This window comes from Marmota flaviventris, chromosome 4 (genome assembly GCF_047511675.1).
Source record: "Marmota flaviventris isolate mMarFla1 chromosome 4, mMarFla1.hap1, whole genome shotgun sequence".
Taxonomy (NCBI): Eukaryota; Metazoa; Chordata; class Mammalia; order Rodentia; family Sciuridae; genus Marmota; species Marmota flaviventris.
Genome location: NC_092501.1, coordinates 10,242,560 through 10,259,010, shown reverse-complemented (window position 1 = coordinate 10,259,010; position 16,451 = coordinate 10,242,560). Strand labels below are relative to the sequence as shown.

General features: G+C 36.4%; 1 protein-coding gene across 2 annotated transcripts in view; it reads left to right on the top strand.

Annotated features, from left to right (window-relative positions):
- The first annotated feature begins 415 nt into the window (after positions 1-415).
- Wdr11 (WD repeat domain 11) overlaps positions 416-16,451 on the top strand; it is a 53,302-nt gene continuing 37,266 nt past the window's right edge. Inside the window, exons 1-9 of one of the 2 annotated variants that reach the window (XM_027930276.2) lie at positions 416-614; positions 1,592-1,703; positions 6,948-7,101; positions 8,134-8,307; positions 10,561-10,747; positions 13,032-13,197; positions 13,767-13,881; positions 15,098-15,293; positions 15,590-15,693. In XM_027930276.2, the coding sequence (XP_027786077.2) occupies positions 529-614; positions 1,592-1,703; positions 6,948-7,101; positions 8,134-8,307; positions 10,561-10,747; positions 13,032-13,197; positions 13,767-13,881; positions 15,098-15,293; positions 15,590-15,693 (1,294 nt within the window). In that variant the 5' untranslated portion in view covers positions 416-528. Of the gene's footprint in view, positions 615-1,591; positions 1,704-6,947; positions 7,102-8,133; positions 8,308-10,560; positions 10,748-13,007; positions 13,198-13,766; positions 13,882-15,097; positions 15,294-15,589; positions 15,694-16,451 lie in introns of both variants that reach the window. The other variant, XM_071610845.1, reaches the window with a different exon arrangement.

The following is a 16,451-nucleotide window of genomic DNA, read 5'->3' as shown; positions in this document are numbered from 1 at the left end:
CTCTCCATCTCATTCAATTAATGGCCATTCGTTTGTTCTCTGTAAACTCCAAGAGAGGGAGGCTGCGTCTTCATCAGCACACCAGACACCTCAAGCGGGGCCAGGCGCCGGTCGTTGTCCTAAACGAACCGACTTAAGGCAGAAAGGCGAATTGGCACATGTGTGTCTTGTTTTTCAGGTTTCTAGCAATGTTTTCCCCAAACCTGGAGGAAACAGATATGACACTTCTTGCAAACACAGCCACAGAAGTTACAAAACCCGGGACCACTGGGGCCGCAGGACTCTGGAGAAGGCGGAACCCAGAGGCGGGGAACCTGAGTTCAGCAGAAACTGGAAGCGGCGGAACCCAGAGGCGGGGAACCTGAGTTCAGCAGAAACTGGAAGCGGCGGAACCTGTAGATGGTGGGACCTTGGGGCCGGCGGAACCTGATGGCGGCGCCGAAGGGCTCCCCGGACTCTTGAACGGAAGGGCAGCCTCGGCCGCTTCCGGGTTGCGGGCCGGCTGGGGAGCCCGGGTTAGCCGCCGCGATGCTGCCCTACACCGTGAACTTCAAGGTGTCGGCGCGCACCCTCACCGGGGCCCTCAACGCCCACAACAAGGCGGCGGTGGACTGGTGAGGGCGGTGGGCTTCCGGGCTGCCGGGAGCGGCCAGAGTCTGAGGGGAAGGGGAGAGAACAGGGGCTTCCCTCCCTGGTGTCGGCCTCGCGCAGAAGGGCGGCCGTCCCACTGCTGCGTTCGATTTTCCTCGAGATGATGAATTTTGTTGTCCCGATGGTGGCAGGTGCCCCATGTGGGGAACCCCTGCAGATGCATTTGCCCTCCTGCCCCGGTGTCCCCGGCCCTGCCTACGCGCTCCGTGCTGGACCCTCCCTTCCCCTTCCTCCCCGGATCCAGGCTTCTCTTCCCCAGCCCGCCGCCCGCCTTCCCTTCCCGGCTCCCGTCCACCTGTCTCGCTCTCTCTCTGTGTCTTCCTTCTCTTGCATTCATTCAACGACGTGCCGGACTCTGCTAGGCACCTGTGCATTCCCTGCCTTTTCGCACCTTTCTCTTTTCTGGTTCAGCTCGCCCCTGTTACCTTTTGTCTTTTCACTGTGAAGTAACAGCAGCTCCGAAACTAATAATAAAACGGATGTGAAGCAAAATTCTGAAGCTGTGGCGCTGGGATTGTTGTCAAAAGGACTGAAACTCCTGACTTGTGTCTTTTTTTATGGGGTTGTAAGATCTAGGACTCGTCGTAGATACATATCCCAGGCACATGGTCGATACTCAACATTGAAAACAGATTTAAAAGAATAAGACAAAGCATAGGCCTACAAAGACACACAAGTTGCTTTATACATGTTCATCGCTGTATAAACGTAGCCTTAGAATCCTTTTTAACCAAATTAAAAATGAATTGCAACAAGCATTTGTAAACTTAGCTAGACCTTTTATTTAAATGGATACTGTTACATACAAGCCTTTGGGTTTAAGTGATAATTTTATTAATGGTGGTACTTGTGTACCTTTATCATTTATTTAGGATTAGCAGCAGAGAAGTTGAATCTTGCTTTGTTGCATACTTGAGTTTTAATGTTGCTCTTTTGCCAGGGGCTGGCAAGGTTTAATTGCTTATGGATGTCATTCGCTGGTGGTAGTGATTGATTCCAGTACTGCCCAAACTCTTCAAGTTTTAGAAAAACATAAAGCCGATGTTGTTAAGGTAAGTCAAATCTCACTTTGACCCCATAACATTCTGTATAGTGTGAAGTTTAATATATCACTAGGTTCTCATTAAATCATAGGTATACATGTTGAATACTCTTAAATATAATGATCTATTTAGGGTAACCCAGCATAATGTCAATCTAGGATGAGTTATTAAAGTACTTAAGTCATTTTAAAGCTATGCGGGAATACCATTTCTGCCATTTATCAGGCCACTCATTCCATTGATTAGTTTTGGGTGCTTTGTGTGCACTGAGGACACACAGAAAGGTCTTAGGCAATTCATTATCTTGTGAGGAGAATTCAGAGCATGGTAGGACTCCCTTAACATGCTGTGGGAAGAAAAAGGAGGAACCGCTCAGCTAGTTGTAGGGGTTTGGGGATGGGTCACAGACGTCTTTCCAGTTGAGGGACTGGTAAAAAGTATTTAGCCAAGTGAGAAGTCTGGGGAGTAGTATTTCAGGGAAAGGAAACACGTGTAGAGCTAACTAGTGTGCTGCAAAGATGGTCAAAAGACTGCTCCACTTATAGAAGTGCTGAAAGAGGAGGCAGCCCAAGAGATTCAACTGTGTGTCTTGAGAATTTTATAATGTTAGGAAGGAGTTTGATTTTTTTTTAAATAGGAGATTGATATAACTGCATTTGTATTTTAGAAAAACTCACTTTGGCAGCTGTGGAAGATCTGTTGGAGAAAGACAGGACTGGAGGCAGTGAAATCATTTAGTAGACTGAGTAATTTTGGCAAGAAATTCTAAGATGCTAAAATAAGAATGAGACAAAAATAGAGTCATCTTTAGGAGCTGTGTGATAGGCAAACTGGATAACTTGTATAATGATCAATGTAAGGAATAGTCTCTGACTCCAAGGTTTCTATTTGAATAACTGAGTAACAGTATGACCAGTAATAATGGGTATGTGTGAAGTCAATGAGTTTTAAGTTTTCAACATGAAAAGTTTGAGATACCTATGATGTATTTTTTTTTTTTTTAAATATTTATTTCTTAGTTTTTCGGTGGACACAATATCTTTATTTTTATGTGGTGCTGAGGATTGAACCCAGCACTGCACGCATGCCAGGCGAGCACACTACCGCTTGAGCCACATCCCCAGCCCCTATGATGTGTTTTTTATAGTGAGGTAAAGTTTAGGAGAGAATTCAGGGTTGGGGATAGAGATTTGAGGTCTTCTTCATAACAACTTTATTGAGATAGACTATAGAATTCACCCGTTTAAAGTATACAGTTTTATGGTTTTTAGTATATTCACCATTATTTAGCCATCACCAGTCAATTTCATCACCTCAAAAAGAAACCCTGTACACATTTGCCTCATTCCCCTTGTTAGGCAACCACTAATCTATTTTCTGTCTCAGGAGGTTTGCCTGCTCTGTATATTTCATATAAATGGAATCATACTGTATGTGGCTTTTTATGCCTGTCTTCTTTTACTTAACATAATGTTTTAAAAGTTCGTCTGCTATAGCATGTATCACTACTCCATTTCTTTTTATTGCTGAACAATATTCCACTGGAAGGATATATCACATTTATTTATTGAACATTTGGATGTTTCCCAGTTTGGGCTATTATGAATCACATAACTACAACCATTCCTGGACTAGTTTTTATATTTGATCTGTTTTCATTTCTCTTGGGTATATATCTGTAGTAGCATTACTAACTCATTTGGTAACTCTGTGTTTAATTTTTTGAGGAGCTACTAGACTGTTTCCAAATTTTACTTTCTGTTTAGCAGTATGTGAAGATTTAGATTTCTCCAAATTACCCCAATCCTTATTCTCTGTCCTTTTGATTATAATCATCCAAGTGGGTGTGAAGTGGTTCTCATTATAGTTTGGATTTGCATTTCCCTGGTAGCTAATGATGTTGAGAATCTTTTCATGAACTTGTTGGCCACTTGTGTGTCTTCATAGTAAAACTGTTCCTTCAGATCCTTTGCCCATTTAAAAACTGTATTATCTTTTTATTATTAAGCTGTAAGTTTTCTTTATGTATTTTAGATGTAAGTCCCTTATAACATATATATTATTTGCAAATATTTTCTCTCATTTTTTAGGTTTTCTTTACTTTCATTCGGTACGTCTTCCCTTTCAAGAGCAAAAGTTTTTCATTTTGATATGGTGCAATTTATCTTTTTTTTTTCTTTTTTCTTTTGTTGCTTGTGCTTTTGGTGCCATCTCCAAGAAACCATTGCTTTTTCCAGTGTCAATAAGATTTACAATTTTGTTTTCTTCTAAGAGTTTTACTGTATTAACTCTTACGTGCAGGTCCTTGATCCATTTTGAGTTAATTTTCATACATGGTATGAGGTGGGGGAAAATATTATTGATTTTTGTATATTTACCTATGCCTCTGCAATCTTGCAAAACTCACACATTAGAGCTAGTAATTTAGGGGTGTGTTTTTTTAAATAGACAATCGCGTTATCTGAAAATGAAGACAATTTAATTTAATCATTGATAGTCTGTATTTCTTCAGGTTTTTTTTTTTTTTCCTTGCCGTCAGAACCAGAGAATCCATGTGGTAGGAGGATACTCTTGTGTTGTTTCTGAGCTTGAGAGGAAAGTATTTAGTCTTTCATTATTGAGTCCGATGTAAGGTACAGAAGTTTTTTTAAAGAAAAATATATTTACCTTCCTTTTTTCTTTATCTTTCTTTCTTTTTTTTTTTTTTTTTTTCGTTTCTGGAGCTTTTATTTCTTTATGTAGATTCAGGTTTCAGTCTGGTGTTATATTCCCTTTACCTGAAGAATGTACTTTAAGTTCTGGAAGTGCATATCTTTCTTGATTCTCTCAGCCTTTATTTGTCTGAGAAAGTGTTTTACCTTTGTTTTTAAAAGGATATTTTTAAAGGATATAAAATGCTGGCTTGGCAATTTTGTTTTCTAGTAGTACTAAAAATATCACTCTACTATGCTCTCCTTACTTAATTTCAGATGAGAAATTCTTGCCTTGGTTTCTCTCTCTCTCTCTCTCTCTCTCTCTCTCTCTCTCTTACCTTCAAGGTTTTCTCTTTATCCTTGGTTTTCAGCAGCTTGTCTATGATGTGTCTAGGTGATTTTTAAAGTGGTATATCAGTTGGAGCTTGCATAATAGGATTCAATACCATACACATGTGTATACATGTATATGCATACATATACCAACAATCATTTTGTTATTAAAGGTAGTTATAGGTAGTTATATTCTCTAGAGTCATTGCAAACACTGAATTGGTGAATACTGAAACATTGTTTACTCCCAGCAATTGGGTTGTGTGAACTTCTGGTCACAACATTTTCATCAGCTCAATAGTATATAACCTTATTTTATATGTGTTTCTATTTAAGGACATTTAATGTATATTGTTGACTCATTAATATTGAATTCATAGCCTATAGCATATCGCTGAGCAAAGCTATCTCACTCATATATTTTTCTGTAAGGCATATCACAACTTTTTTGCCCTTAAGAACAGAACAGTACTATACTTGGGAGCTGTTTTAAACAATGAAGTCACCAACAAAAAGCCCCAAAATGTGAAAATGTGATATTTCAAGAGATGTGAAATGGTCCCTTTTTTTGTGCTTTGAGAGCTGAAGCAAGAATACATTGTTTGCCCTCAACTGGGAACACACGTGTGTGTCTGACTAAATTTTTATGTTCTGTTCTTATCTGCAAATGCATAGCACATACTAGCTTTGAGGTTACAAACAAATATTACTGAGTAGGCAAATTCACATTTGTGGAATCTGCAAATAATTAGGATTGACTATATACATCCATACACAGAATGTATAAACACATACACACATACATTTAAATATATAGACATATCTAAATGAACACATACAAAAAATACGCATAGCATGCACATTTTACTAGAAAGATTTTTGCCTCAGAAGATTTATAACAGTAAAACTTTAAAGATTATTAAAATAATTGGAAAACTTGATTTCATCTTTTTCATAAATACTTAATTTGTTAGCTTACTTTCCTACTTTATCATTATCTGTGGATGTGCTTATATATATGTGCACGTGTATATGTGTTTATATGTGTACAATTAGAGATTTTCTGATGCTTCAATTTATATATTTTGGGTGGTGGGGTACTGGGGATTGAACTAATGGGTAGTCAACCACTGAGCCATATCCCGAGCCCTATTTTGTATTATATTTAGAGACAGGGTCTCACTGAGTTGCTTAGCACCTAGCTTTGGCTGAGGCTGGCTTTGAATTCTGAATCCTCCTGCTTCAGCCTCCTGAGATGCTGGGATTTAAATTCATCTATAAACACACACTGAATACCAACTTTGAGTACTGTACTGATGCTCTACTGGTCTGGTACTAGAAATATGAACAAGGCCTACAGGATGTACCCCTGGGAGCTGGGTTGGTGATAAATTAAAAAAAAAAAAAAATTATAATTACACATGGTATAATAAAGTGCTTTGAAGAAAACAAACAGGATGCTAAGATAGAAAAAACAAGTGGTAGTAACCACAGAAGAGTGACCGGGGAGTGGCCAGGGAATGTCTCAGGTCATGGTAAGGATTATAGGACTTGTCTCTTATTCTGTATTAATTATCCAAGAATTTAATCAGATTTGTCCTGGAGTTGTGAATTTTATTTTTAAAATTCTATTCTTACTTGTCCTTTAATGTTGTTGGAGGTATGAAGCATAAATTTCTTTTTATAGAAAAACTTACATTTTTATGAAGGTGATAGAACCAGAGTTTTTTGTTTGCTTTGGTTTTTCCTTTGCTTCCCTGTGGAGGCTTTGTTTGTCTCTAATTGTCTCCTTTTAATTAGGAGAACAAAATATAGAAAAACATTCTTCTTAGCAATTCATGATTTTATATGTTTTGTTAAACTAGATTTTAGGGAAACTAGTTCCAAGGTATTCTGAGGTTTTAAAAGCAAAGTATTCTGGAGAATTTTTGTTGTTTTGTTTTATTTTGATTTTAACCTGAGTTTCCCAAAATATTAAGGCTATGCATCATTTTTCACATTTTCAAGGCAGGGGCATTTTGATAAAAAATATTTGCAATGCAACATTTGAAAAATGCCATGTATAATAAAAATATCAAATTTCAAAATGCAAACCAGTTTCCTTTTATTCATGCTAAAGATTTTTGTAATACAAATATAGTATGGGTTCTGGTTTATGTGTTGTAAAATGATGTTTAGTTTTATCCAATGCAGGTATTTACTTGATCTGATTTCTTCTTGATACTAGGTTAAATGGGCCAGGGAAAATTACCACCATAACATTGGCTCACCATATTGCTTGCGCTTAGCTTCTGCTGATGTCAGTGGGAAGATCATTGTTTGGGATGTGGCAGCAGGAGTAGCTCAGTGTGAGATCCAGGAGCATGCCAGACCTATCCAGGGTGAGGAAAATGTGCTCTCCTCAGAGCTTATATTGATGTACTTACTTAGAATATTTTCTTGCCCCCTCCCCTCCACCTCTCATTTAATATCATTGTTTGCTGATTAACTCTTGGAGATTTTTAGCCTGCTCTACTGATCTGAATTCTGGGCTTATTTTCTCAAATCTCAATTGATTCATGCTTTGGTAAAACCCTTAATTTCAATTTTAGCCTCATTCAAGCATGATAAGAAAATTAAGCTGCTACCATCTTGAAATCTATATTATAAGTAAACTTGGTTGAACTGCTCTTATGAATTAGCTATCAATGTTTAATAGAGTTGAACAACATTTTATTTTCATTTTCTTAGATTGTTTAACTTTTTCTTTGTTATTAATCCAAAACCAATGAAATATTCTTTAGGTATATATCTTTGAGAACCTAATTTTTAAATTGTCATTTAAAAATTTAAAATTTTTAAATGACAATTTAAAATTTTTTTGAGTATTTTCTATTTGCTAGGTATTAAACTACATCTTTAGTCTGTTTATCATCTTGAAAAATCATGAAAAACTTCAGAGTCTCCAGGAAAGCATTGGGGAGTGTGGCATCTTGATTGTGGCTAAGAGAGTTTCATATGTTGATTTTATAGTTTTGTTTTTGGTTTGTTCTTTTTGTGATACTGGGGATCAAACCAAGGGCCTTACATATGCCAGGCAAAGGCTCTACCACTGAGGTATATACCCTAACTCCTAATTTTATGTTTAAAGGAGGATTAATTGTGTTGAATTTTCTTGAAAGTGGGATATTTTAGATTACTTGGAATTTTAACCAAACATCTCATTCTTACATGAAATAAAGTTTTCTCCTGCAGATTTTTCTTATGTTACTCACTTAAAACCAATACAGTTGGTAAGCATGCATATGTCACATTTGGCAGTGTGTTAAGATTTTAGGGATTGTACCTACTAAACTAAATTTCAATGTCAAGTTATCCACCTCTTTTGAAATGGAAGTTTTTTGAATTTTGCCTTATTTATCTGGTCTTTACAGACGTTCAGTGGTTGTGGAATCAAGATGCTTCCCGAGATTTGTTGCTTGCTATCCACCCGCCAAATTACATTGTGCTCTGGAATGCAGATACTGGCACAAAACTGTGGAAGAAAAGCTATGCAGATAACATTCTCTCTTTTTCTTTTGACCCCTTTGATCCCTCACATTTAACTTGTGAGTATTGGTTTCTTGTGGAAAATGAATTAAATGAAGTACTAACAATATAATTAATGCTATATCCCCTGCAATATATATATATATATGTACACATACATCTGTAATGTTAAGATGACTGAGCAAAGTGGAGAAGCACATCTCATCCATATATCTGCAGGTCCTGATTCATGTACTAAATCATTACTTCTTATCATTTGCACCTATTTTAATAGTTAAAAATATGAGCCAGCAATCCACACCTTCACTATGTTGAATTTGTGAATAATATTGGACTAGCTAGGGACAGAGTGTTACTGTGATACTCTAATTCAGATTTAATTGAATTAGATTTTTTTAGGAATATTTAAAAACCTTGAATCAAGGATTTCATTTACCCTGTGGCCAAATTAAGTTCCTACTTTTTAAAAAGATTATCCTAGGGCTGGGGCTGTAGCTCAGTGGCAGAACACTTGCCTAGCATGTGTGAGGCACTGGGTTCGATCCTCAGCACCACATAAAAATAAACAAATAAAATAAAGGCATTATGTCCATCTACAACTACAAAAAAATTTTTAAAAAATGAGATTATCCTAATTCATGCCATGTGTTCTGAGTGCCCTAAACAGATGCATGTAAAAAATGGAATAAGCCCAAAGGAATCTTTTCTTGCAGAGGCATTTTTTTGTCACTATTTGATGTTTTATAGATCAGATGAGATTTTAGATATTTTTATAGATAAATTATTTAGAAGATACTCATTGTTCAGTTACTCAACAATATTTCTTCAGCTATTGACACCAATATGAAGGTTCTTGCTTTTGTAGAGTTAGCATTCTAGTTTGAGCCAGATCATAAACTGTGAACATAGTGAGTTAAGTTCTAGTCTGTTAAAAGGTGATAAGTGATATAAAGAATGTGAATAGGATGAAGGGGATGAAGAGGGATAGGGTATCTGGTGGTCAAGTTGTGATAGATATAATGGTTAAAGTAGGCTTCATTCTAATAATGATCAGAAACTTGAAACTTGAAGGAGGTAAGGGAATTAGCTGTTTTTCCTGGATTTGAATGACTCAATTCTGACTCTGGTCCGTCAACATTTATTAAATGTGTATGTGTGATAGTGAAATGAAGGAGTCAGAGAAAGGCAGATAAGTGGAAGTTGAAATGGGACACATGGCTAAAAAGTAACCACAGTATGGACTGTTCAAGGCTTTGTGTGTATGAATATTTATATGAACTTGTGCATGCATACATTCACTCACTCAGCAGTTTGCTGATATAAATGCAGTGCTGCAAGAACACAACAGAAGACTAGTGCAGCACAGGGAGGGAAGGCATCACAAAAGCAGAGAAGCCAGTGAGACTTTCAAAGATGATTCTGGAACCTGGAAATGAGACAAGGTGTTAGCCCAGATTGGTTGCATCAGCTCTACGTCTCTGTGATTTTTCTGGTGAAAATATTTCAAAATGCCACTTGCCCTAACACTTTTTTATTTACTTCACTGTGCTAGGGTTTTCATAACTTGTATGCTCTCTTGATCTCTGTGCCTGCAGCAGCCTTAGATTTCCAAGACTCAGGGTGGATGAGGTTGTCCTGCCCATATATCCCAGTATTGGTCAGCTCCAGTTAGGAGGTAGATTCTCTTTATAGTCGTAAAAAGGCATAGTTTATATTGCCAAATGTTGTGTTAAACTATTTTTGTTTCATGGACATTTAGTAATCTTCTGTTGGGACTTTTGTCATTTTTAAATATAAAGGGAAACAGTCTTTATTCATCCTAAGGTACAGTCTGATGTTCAAGAAGACTGAGTAGCTCATGAGAATCCTACAAAATTTAGTATCATTCAATCAAATATTTGAACTTAGCTAATTGTGATATGCAGAATATCTTACATATGGGGTATTTTTCTTCTTGTGTATCTTATATTCTGGAAAGTGTTTGGATTTTGAAGTTACAGAGTTTTTAATGAAATTCTGTGCACAGAATTTATCAGGAAGAACAAACATTTGTTCTTTCTGCCAACACTCTTCTGCTGTCTCTTTAATATATAAACATAATTCAGAATGCTGAGCTTGGAAGACTCTGATGAATTGTAATGGATTACTTGTTTCTTTTCAACTTGGAGAAAATTCTCATCATGTTATGACCATAACATTGCATGTTCTATATTGTTAAAATTATCATTGTCTTTCTCTCATGTTGTATTGGAATAAAATTCTGTGCTCAATTTGACTAAACTTTAATAAGACTTTTGCTTCTTTTAATATAGTACTCACCAGTGAGGGTATTGTATTCATCTCCGACTTCTCTCCATCCAAGCCTCCCTCCGGACCTGGGAAAAAAGTGTACATCTCCAGCCCACACTCTAGCCCAGCTCATAACAAGCTGGCTGCAGCCACAGGAGCCAAGAAGGCTCTTAATAAAGTAAAAATTTTAATCACTCAAGAGAAACCTAGGTAAGTTAAAAGTGTAAGCCTAACAGCATTCATCAGTTTGTCAGATATCAAAGCATTCTTTTGGAGTTGTGCTAAGGTAGATATTCTTCTTCATCTCACTTCACTTCCTAGTTTCAAGTTTATTAGAGGAAAAAAAAATATTCTGCCTTTTCCCATAGGAGGAGATCCAACATTTTAGCATGGTCTCTCTGCATCCTCCAGCCATGCTAAACTCCCCCACTGAATTTTACAGATTAAAATTTTTCACTCCTGATTTTTACTTCTGAAAATATGAAATGATTCTGAAGTTGTGCTTATTGAATACATGAAGAATTGGGAAACAAAAGCTGAATTTTATTTTAGTATGCTTTCCTGACTTTGCTGTGCCTCTCATTAGCCAATAAAATATAAGTGTTTTTCTTATGTAGTTGAAGATTTTTCCCATACTGATTAAGAGCTAAGTTCTGGGGGAATCCATAACTGTGACTCAGAACAGATTCCTTAGTCTTACTCAGATTTCAATCTATAAAATAGGGTTTTAAAGTAGTTCCTAGGATTGTTATAGAAATTAAAAGATATGATAATGTTAATAGAGTACTTCATGTTGTGGTTGATACTTTGTAAGCTTTCATTTAGAAAATGTGAGCTGTTATGGTTTAAGAAACTATACCTGAGCTGGGTGCAATGGCACCTGTCTGTAATCCCAGCTGCTCTGGAGGCTGAGGCAGGAGGATCGTGAGTTCAAAGCCAGCCTCAGCAACTTAGCAAAACCCTAGCAACTTAGCAAGACCCTGTCTCTAAATAAAATACAAAAAGGGCTGGGGATGTGGCTTAGTGCTTAAATGCTCCTGAGTTCAATCCCTAATACAGGACACAAACAAACAAAAAACCCAACAACAAAAACTGTTCCTATATAAAATTTTAAGTAACTACTTTTATGTATTAGTTTTATTTTTCCTGTTTTGGCAAGATTTTTTGGCATTCATTTTTAAGATATAGCCTTTATCTTTAATATGCTAAAGTTATGCTATCTAGACTTTGTGGGTAAAAAAAATATAGTAAAAATATAAATTTCACTACAAATACATTCTAAATTTGTGGATAAATGTTTTTATGTTATTAAACCATAGGCTGGTTAAATTGCTTATTTGTGATCCATTTTGTGCCAAAATGAATTGAGTATCCCGTAAGTATCTTATGAGAACTTTCCACTATTCATGGATTCCCTATCATGTGCAAATAACTATTTGGCAGGCAAATGATTTTATAAGTTGTGATTTAATCTCTTATGTGAATTACATGTACATTTTGAGCACTTTTTATCCTTCAACTGGAACTGACCTAGGTGCTTTTACTTTCGTTACTTTATATAATCTTAGTCCCAGGTGGTAGCTCTGTTCCCATCACATAGAGAAAGAAAACTTACTCAGGCCCATCCATGGCAGTTAGGAATTTATTGCACTACAAATCTCTCTCCCTTTCTAGTCCTCTAAAGTAACAATTTGAAATTTCTAAACCTTTCAATAAAATTATCATGTAAATATATTTCTGTTGAAATATAGTTAAAGGTTATGATTAAATATATGCAACAGTCACAAATTACTAGAATGATTTTTTAGGACTAACACTTTTTTACAATCCTCATAGTTTCATCTCTTATTTACACAGAAGAAAATGCTGGGATATAATGAATGAAATACCCAAATTTGTTCCAAAACAGATTTAAGGCAGTGTAAAAGTGAGTGAGATGGCCTGGGGATATAGTTCACTTGCTTACCATGCGTGGAGCCCTGGGTGTTATCACCAGCACTGCCAAAAAAAAAAAAGAAAAAAAGCTAAGAAAGGCAGAGTAGGGCAGAGATGACCTGCTGTAGGTTATACAGATAGTCCAATAACTCTTGGTGCAGTGATGCTAATTACCCTAAAAGTTAATGTTTTAATCCCAAGTCTTGCTTTCATCAGTCTCTTGCTTCTAATTGCAAAGTAAAAACAAAACTATTTTATGAATTCCAGTATAATATTACCACTTTTCATCTTATTGTGGATAAAATGCTGTTCTGTTTTACTTAAGTCATTCAAAAATTTAGAAATACTTATGTCCACTTAGCCTGTTGGATTCCAGCACTAAGTAGAGATCTAAGTTTTGGATGCTAACCACATTGGTAATTTCAAGAAATAATTGTACATTCTTATTGACTATTTTTACATAGTAAGTACAAAATTAAATCTTTCTTAATCTTTTTTGAAGTGAATCAAGTCTTGATACTAACCTTGATATCAGTTCATCTCTTGATACTTTTTTCAGTGCTGAATTTGTAACTCTCAATGATTGCCTCCAGCTGGCATATCTTCCTTCAAAAAGGAACCACATGTTGCTGCTCTACCCTCGAGAGATTTTAATCCTTGACCTCGAGGTGAATCAAACAGTGGGCGTGATTGCAATAGAACGGACAGGAGTTCCCTTTTTGCAGGTATCCAACGGTTTGTAAATTACACCCCCAGAAATTTCTAGAGATGGTATTTAGAGAAAGACTATAATCTTCCAAGTCATTAGTACCACTTTCTTTTTTCTGTTTATTAAAAAATAAATGGCAATGTTTTGTATTCCTTATTTTTCTGCACTTCTAATTGGTTTGATTTATCCTAAAAATTCTTCTGACCTCTCCTGAGATATTTACTGAGCTATTTACGTCACATACACATGGATGAAGTCAGATTTTTTTTTTAGAATTATAAATTGAATTTTTTAAGTGTTCATTTTTAAATTTTAGGTATTATGTATTTTTTAAAATTTTTTTTTTAGTTGTAGTTGGACACAATACCTTTATTTTATTTATTTTTATGTGGTGCTGAGAATTGAACCCAGCGTCTCGCACGTGCTAGGCGAGCGCTCTACCGCTGAGCTACAACCCCAGCCCCTGTGTATGTATGTTTGTTTCTTTTTTTGCCCATATTCTCTAAATGTGATTTTGAGTTTCACAGTATCTATGCTTCACTTAGCTATTGTGTTTTTACAAATAAATATGTCATCTATTTAAAGGTAATACCCTGCTTTCAGCGTGATGGTTTATTTTGCCTTCATGAAAATGGATGTATAACCTTACGTGTTCGAAGATCTTACAGTAGCGTTTTTACCACTTCAGGTGATGAACCAGGTGAGTTTAAACCTCACAACAATGTTAATTATATTTTTCTTCAAAATTATAAAGCCTAGCTGGGCACAGTGGCACATGTCTGTAATCCCAGAGGCTCAGGAGGCTGAGACAAGAGGATCATAAGTTCAAAGCCAGCTTCAGCTAAAGCGAGGCACTAAGCAACTCAGAGAGGCCCTGGCTCTAAATAAAATTCAAAATAGGGCTGGGGATGTGGCTCAGTGGTCGAGTGCCCCTGAGTTTAATCTCCAGTAACCACCCCCCCCTCGCCAAAAATAATTATAAAGCCTCACCTGGTAATTGCCGGCCAATGCACATAGTGTTGATGATAATACTTGCCTTGGCAGTGGTTACAGCATAAGGCATAAAAAAGTTTTCAGCCCAGGATCAGTCTCTCAGTGTTTTAACAGTGTTCCTTCTATGAATGGTAAAGAGACTGATATCTTGTAATTCTTTCTTCTTGATGGTATCCGTGGACCATGTAGACAATATCTTTAGTGAGTCTTCAGTCTAAGTGCAGCCTCATGCATCTTTAGTATTACATTCTTTGACTTTTCTGCTTTAGGAGCTTCCATTGTAAAGTGACAGGTTAACGTGTCTCCAGGGCACTCAGTTGTCAGGTCAGTCTTGTCTTGGAGTGTAGAAGTAATATTTTTGTGAAGTGATGTATGACATGAAGATGAAAGTACTTCTTATATCTTTCAAAAATTCCTGGTATTTTCAGACTTATAGACCCCTGCAAATTATGATGTTCTATAGTGCATTGCTTATTATTTAATCATATGTTACTGTTGACATATGATTCTGAACATTTCCTTTATTTTAAAATATTTTAAAACAAAGTATCTTGTTAATTTATAGATTAAACTTTTGTGCAGACACTAAGCAAATTATCTTTATATTCTGAGGAAATTAGTAGTAATTGTAAAAAGTGAAGCTGTACTCAACAGTTTGCACTAGTGAAGGAATGACATTCTTTTTTTTAATATTCATTTCTAAGCTTTAGGTGGATACAATATCTTTATTTACATTTATTTGGTGCCGAGGATTGAACCTGGTGCCTTGTGCATGCTAGGTGAGCACTCTACCACTGAGCCACAACCCCAGCCCCAGGAATGACAGAATTACATTCTTTTAGTTGGAGTTTTATTTAAGTGGAAATAAACAGTAGTGCATTTGGTATGTTTCTGACATTTAAAATAATCAATCTTATGTTAAGATCCAGATCCTGTTCAGGAGCTTACCTATGATTTACGAAGCCAGTGCGATGCAATCAGGGTGACAAAAACTGTCCGTCCCTTCAGTATGGTGTGCTGTCCTGTCAATGAGAATGCAGCTGCCCTCATAGTGAGTGACGGCAGGGTCATGATATGGGAGCTCAAGTCTGCTGTGTGCAGTCGAAATTCACGGAGCAGGTAAATGAATCACTGGGATTGTGTTTTGTGTCTTTTATTTTCTGTTTTCTTTCTTTAAAAAAAGGATCATCTAAAAGTAGAAGGGCCAGTTTTCTATTAAAAAATATTTTAAGGAGATAATTAAGACTTTAGATTATTAGGGAAGCATGTATACCTGGTAAAGCTGTTTCACCTATGAATGAGATAATACTACAATAAAAGTAAAATATCATGAGCTGGAATTAATACTTTGAGTTCCTAATATGTAATCATGGTTTTATATATGTAAAAACCATCTAATTATTATGTCTTTGCAGTAGTTCTGGTGTATCGCCTTTGTATTCACCAGTGTCTTTCTGTGGAATTCCTGTAGGAGTGCTACAGAATAAACTCCCTGACCTTTCCCTAGATAACATGATTGGTAAGCTGCTTCTTTTTTTTTTTTTTAACATTCATGTTAGGTATTATTTTTGAAGGGCAAAATTAATAGTCATAGATTTGCAATTATTATAAAGTCAAAGATAATACTTGAGAAAACTAAAATGTAGAATCATTCTTTCCTAAATTAACCAGAAGGGTATAAAATATTAGGATAAAAGTGCCTGAAGTAGCATGGATAGGCATTATAGTTGTGGATACTAGAATGTTGTCATTCCTTAGAGACTAATCTAAAATGAAAGAAATCACTGAATTCTGGATTCTGCTCTTAGATGTGGGCCTTCTCTCCCTTCTCTGCCATTCCCTGATTCAAAATTCAGCTGAAGTATTGCTTTTTGGGGGGTGTGGGGGGTATGAGGGATTGAACTTAGGGGCACTTGACTACTGAGCCACATCCCCAGTCCTATTTTGTATTTTATTTAGAGACAGGGTCTCATTAAGTTGTTTAGCACCTCGCTTTTCTGAGGCTGGCTTTGAATTCATGATCCTCCTGCCTCAGCCTTCCAAGCTGTTGGGATTACAGGCATGTGCCACTTCGCCTAGGTCAAGCCTGATATAAATGTCTTTTTTTTTTTTTTTGTGGCCCCCTAATAGTTAATAACTGTATTGTAATTGTGGCCTTACTTCTATTTTCTCTAGTAAATTATAAGGGTTTGATTGAATTTTGTGTACTCCAGCACTCCATGCAGGGCCTTGGGTATTCTAGATGTGCAGTTAGTTAAAGAATAAAGTAACTCAGCA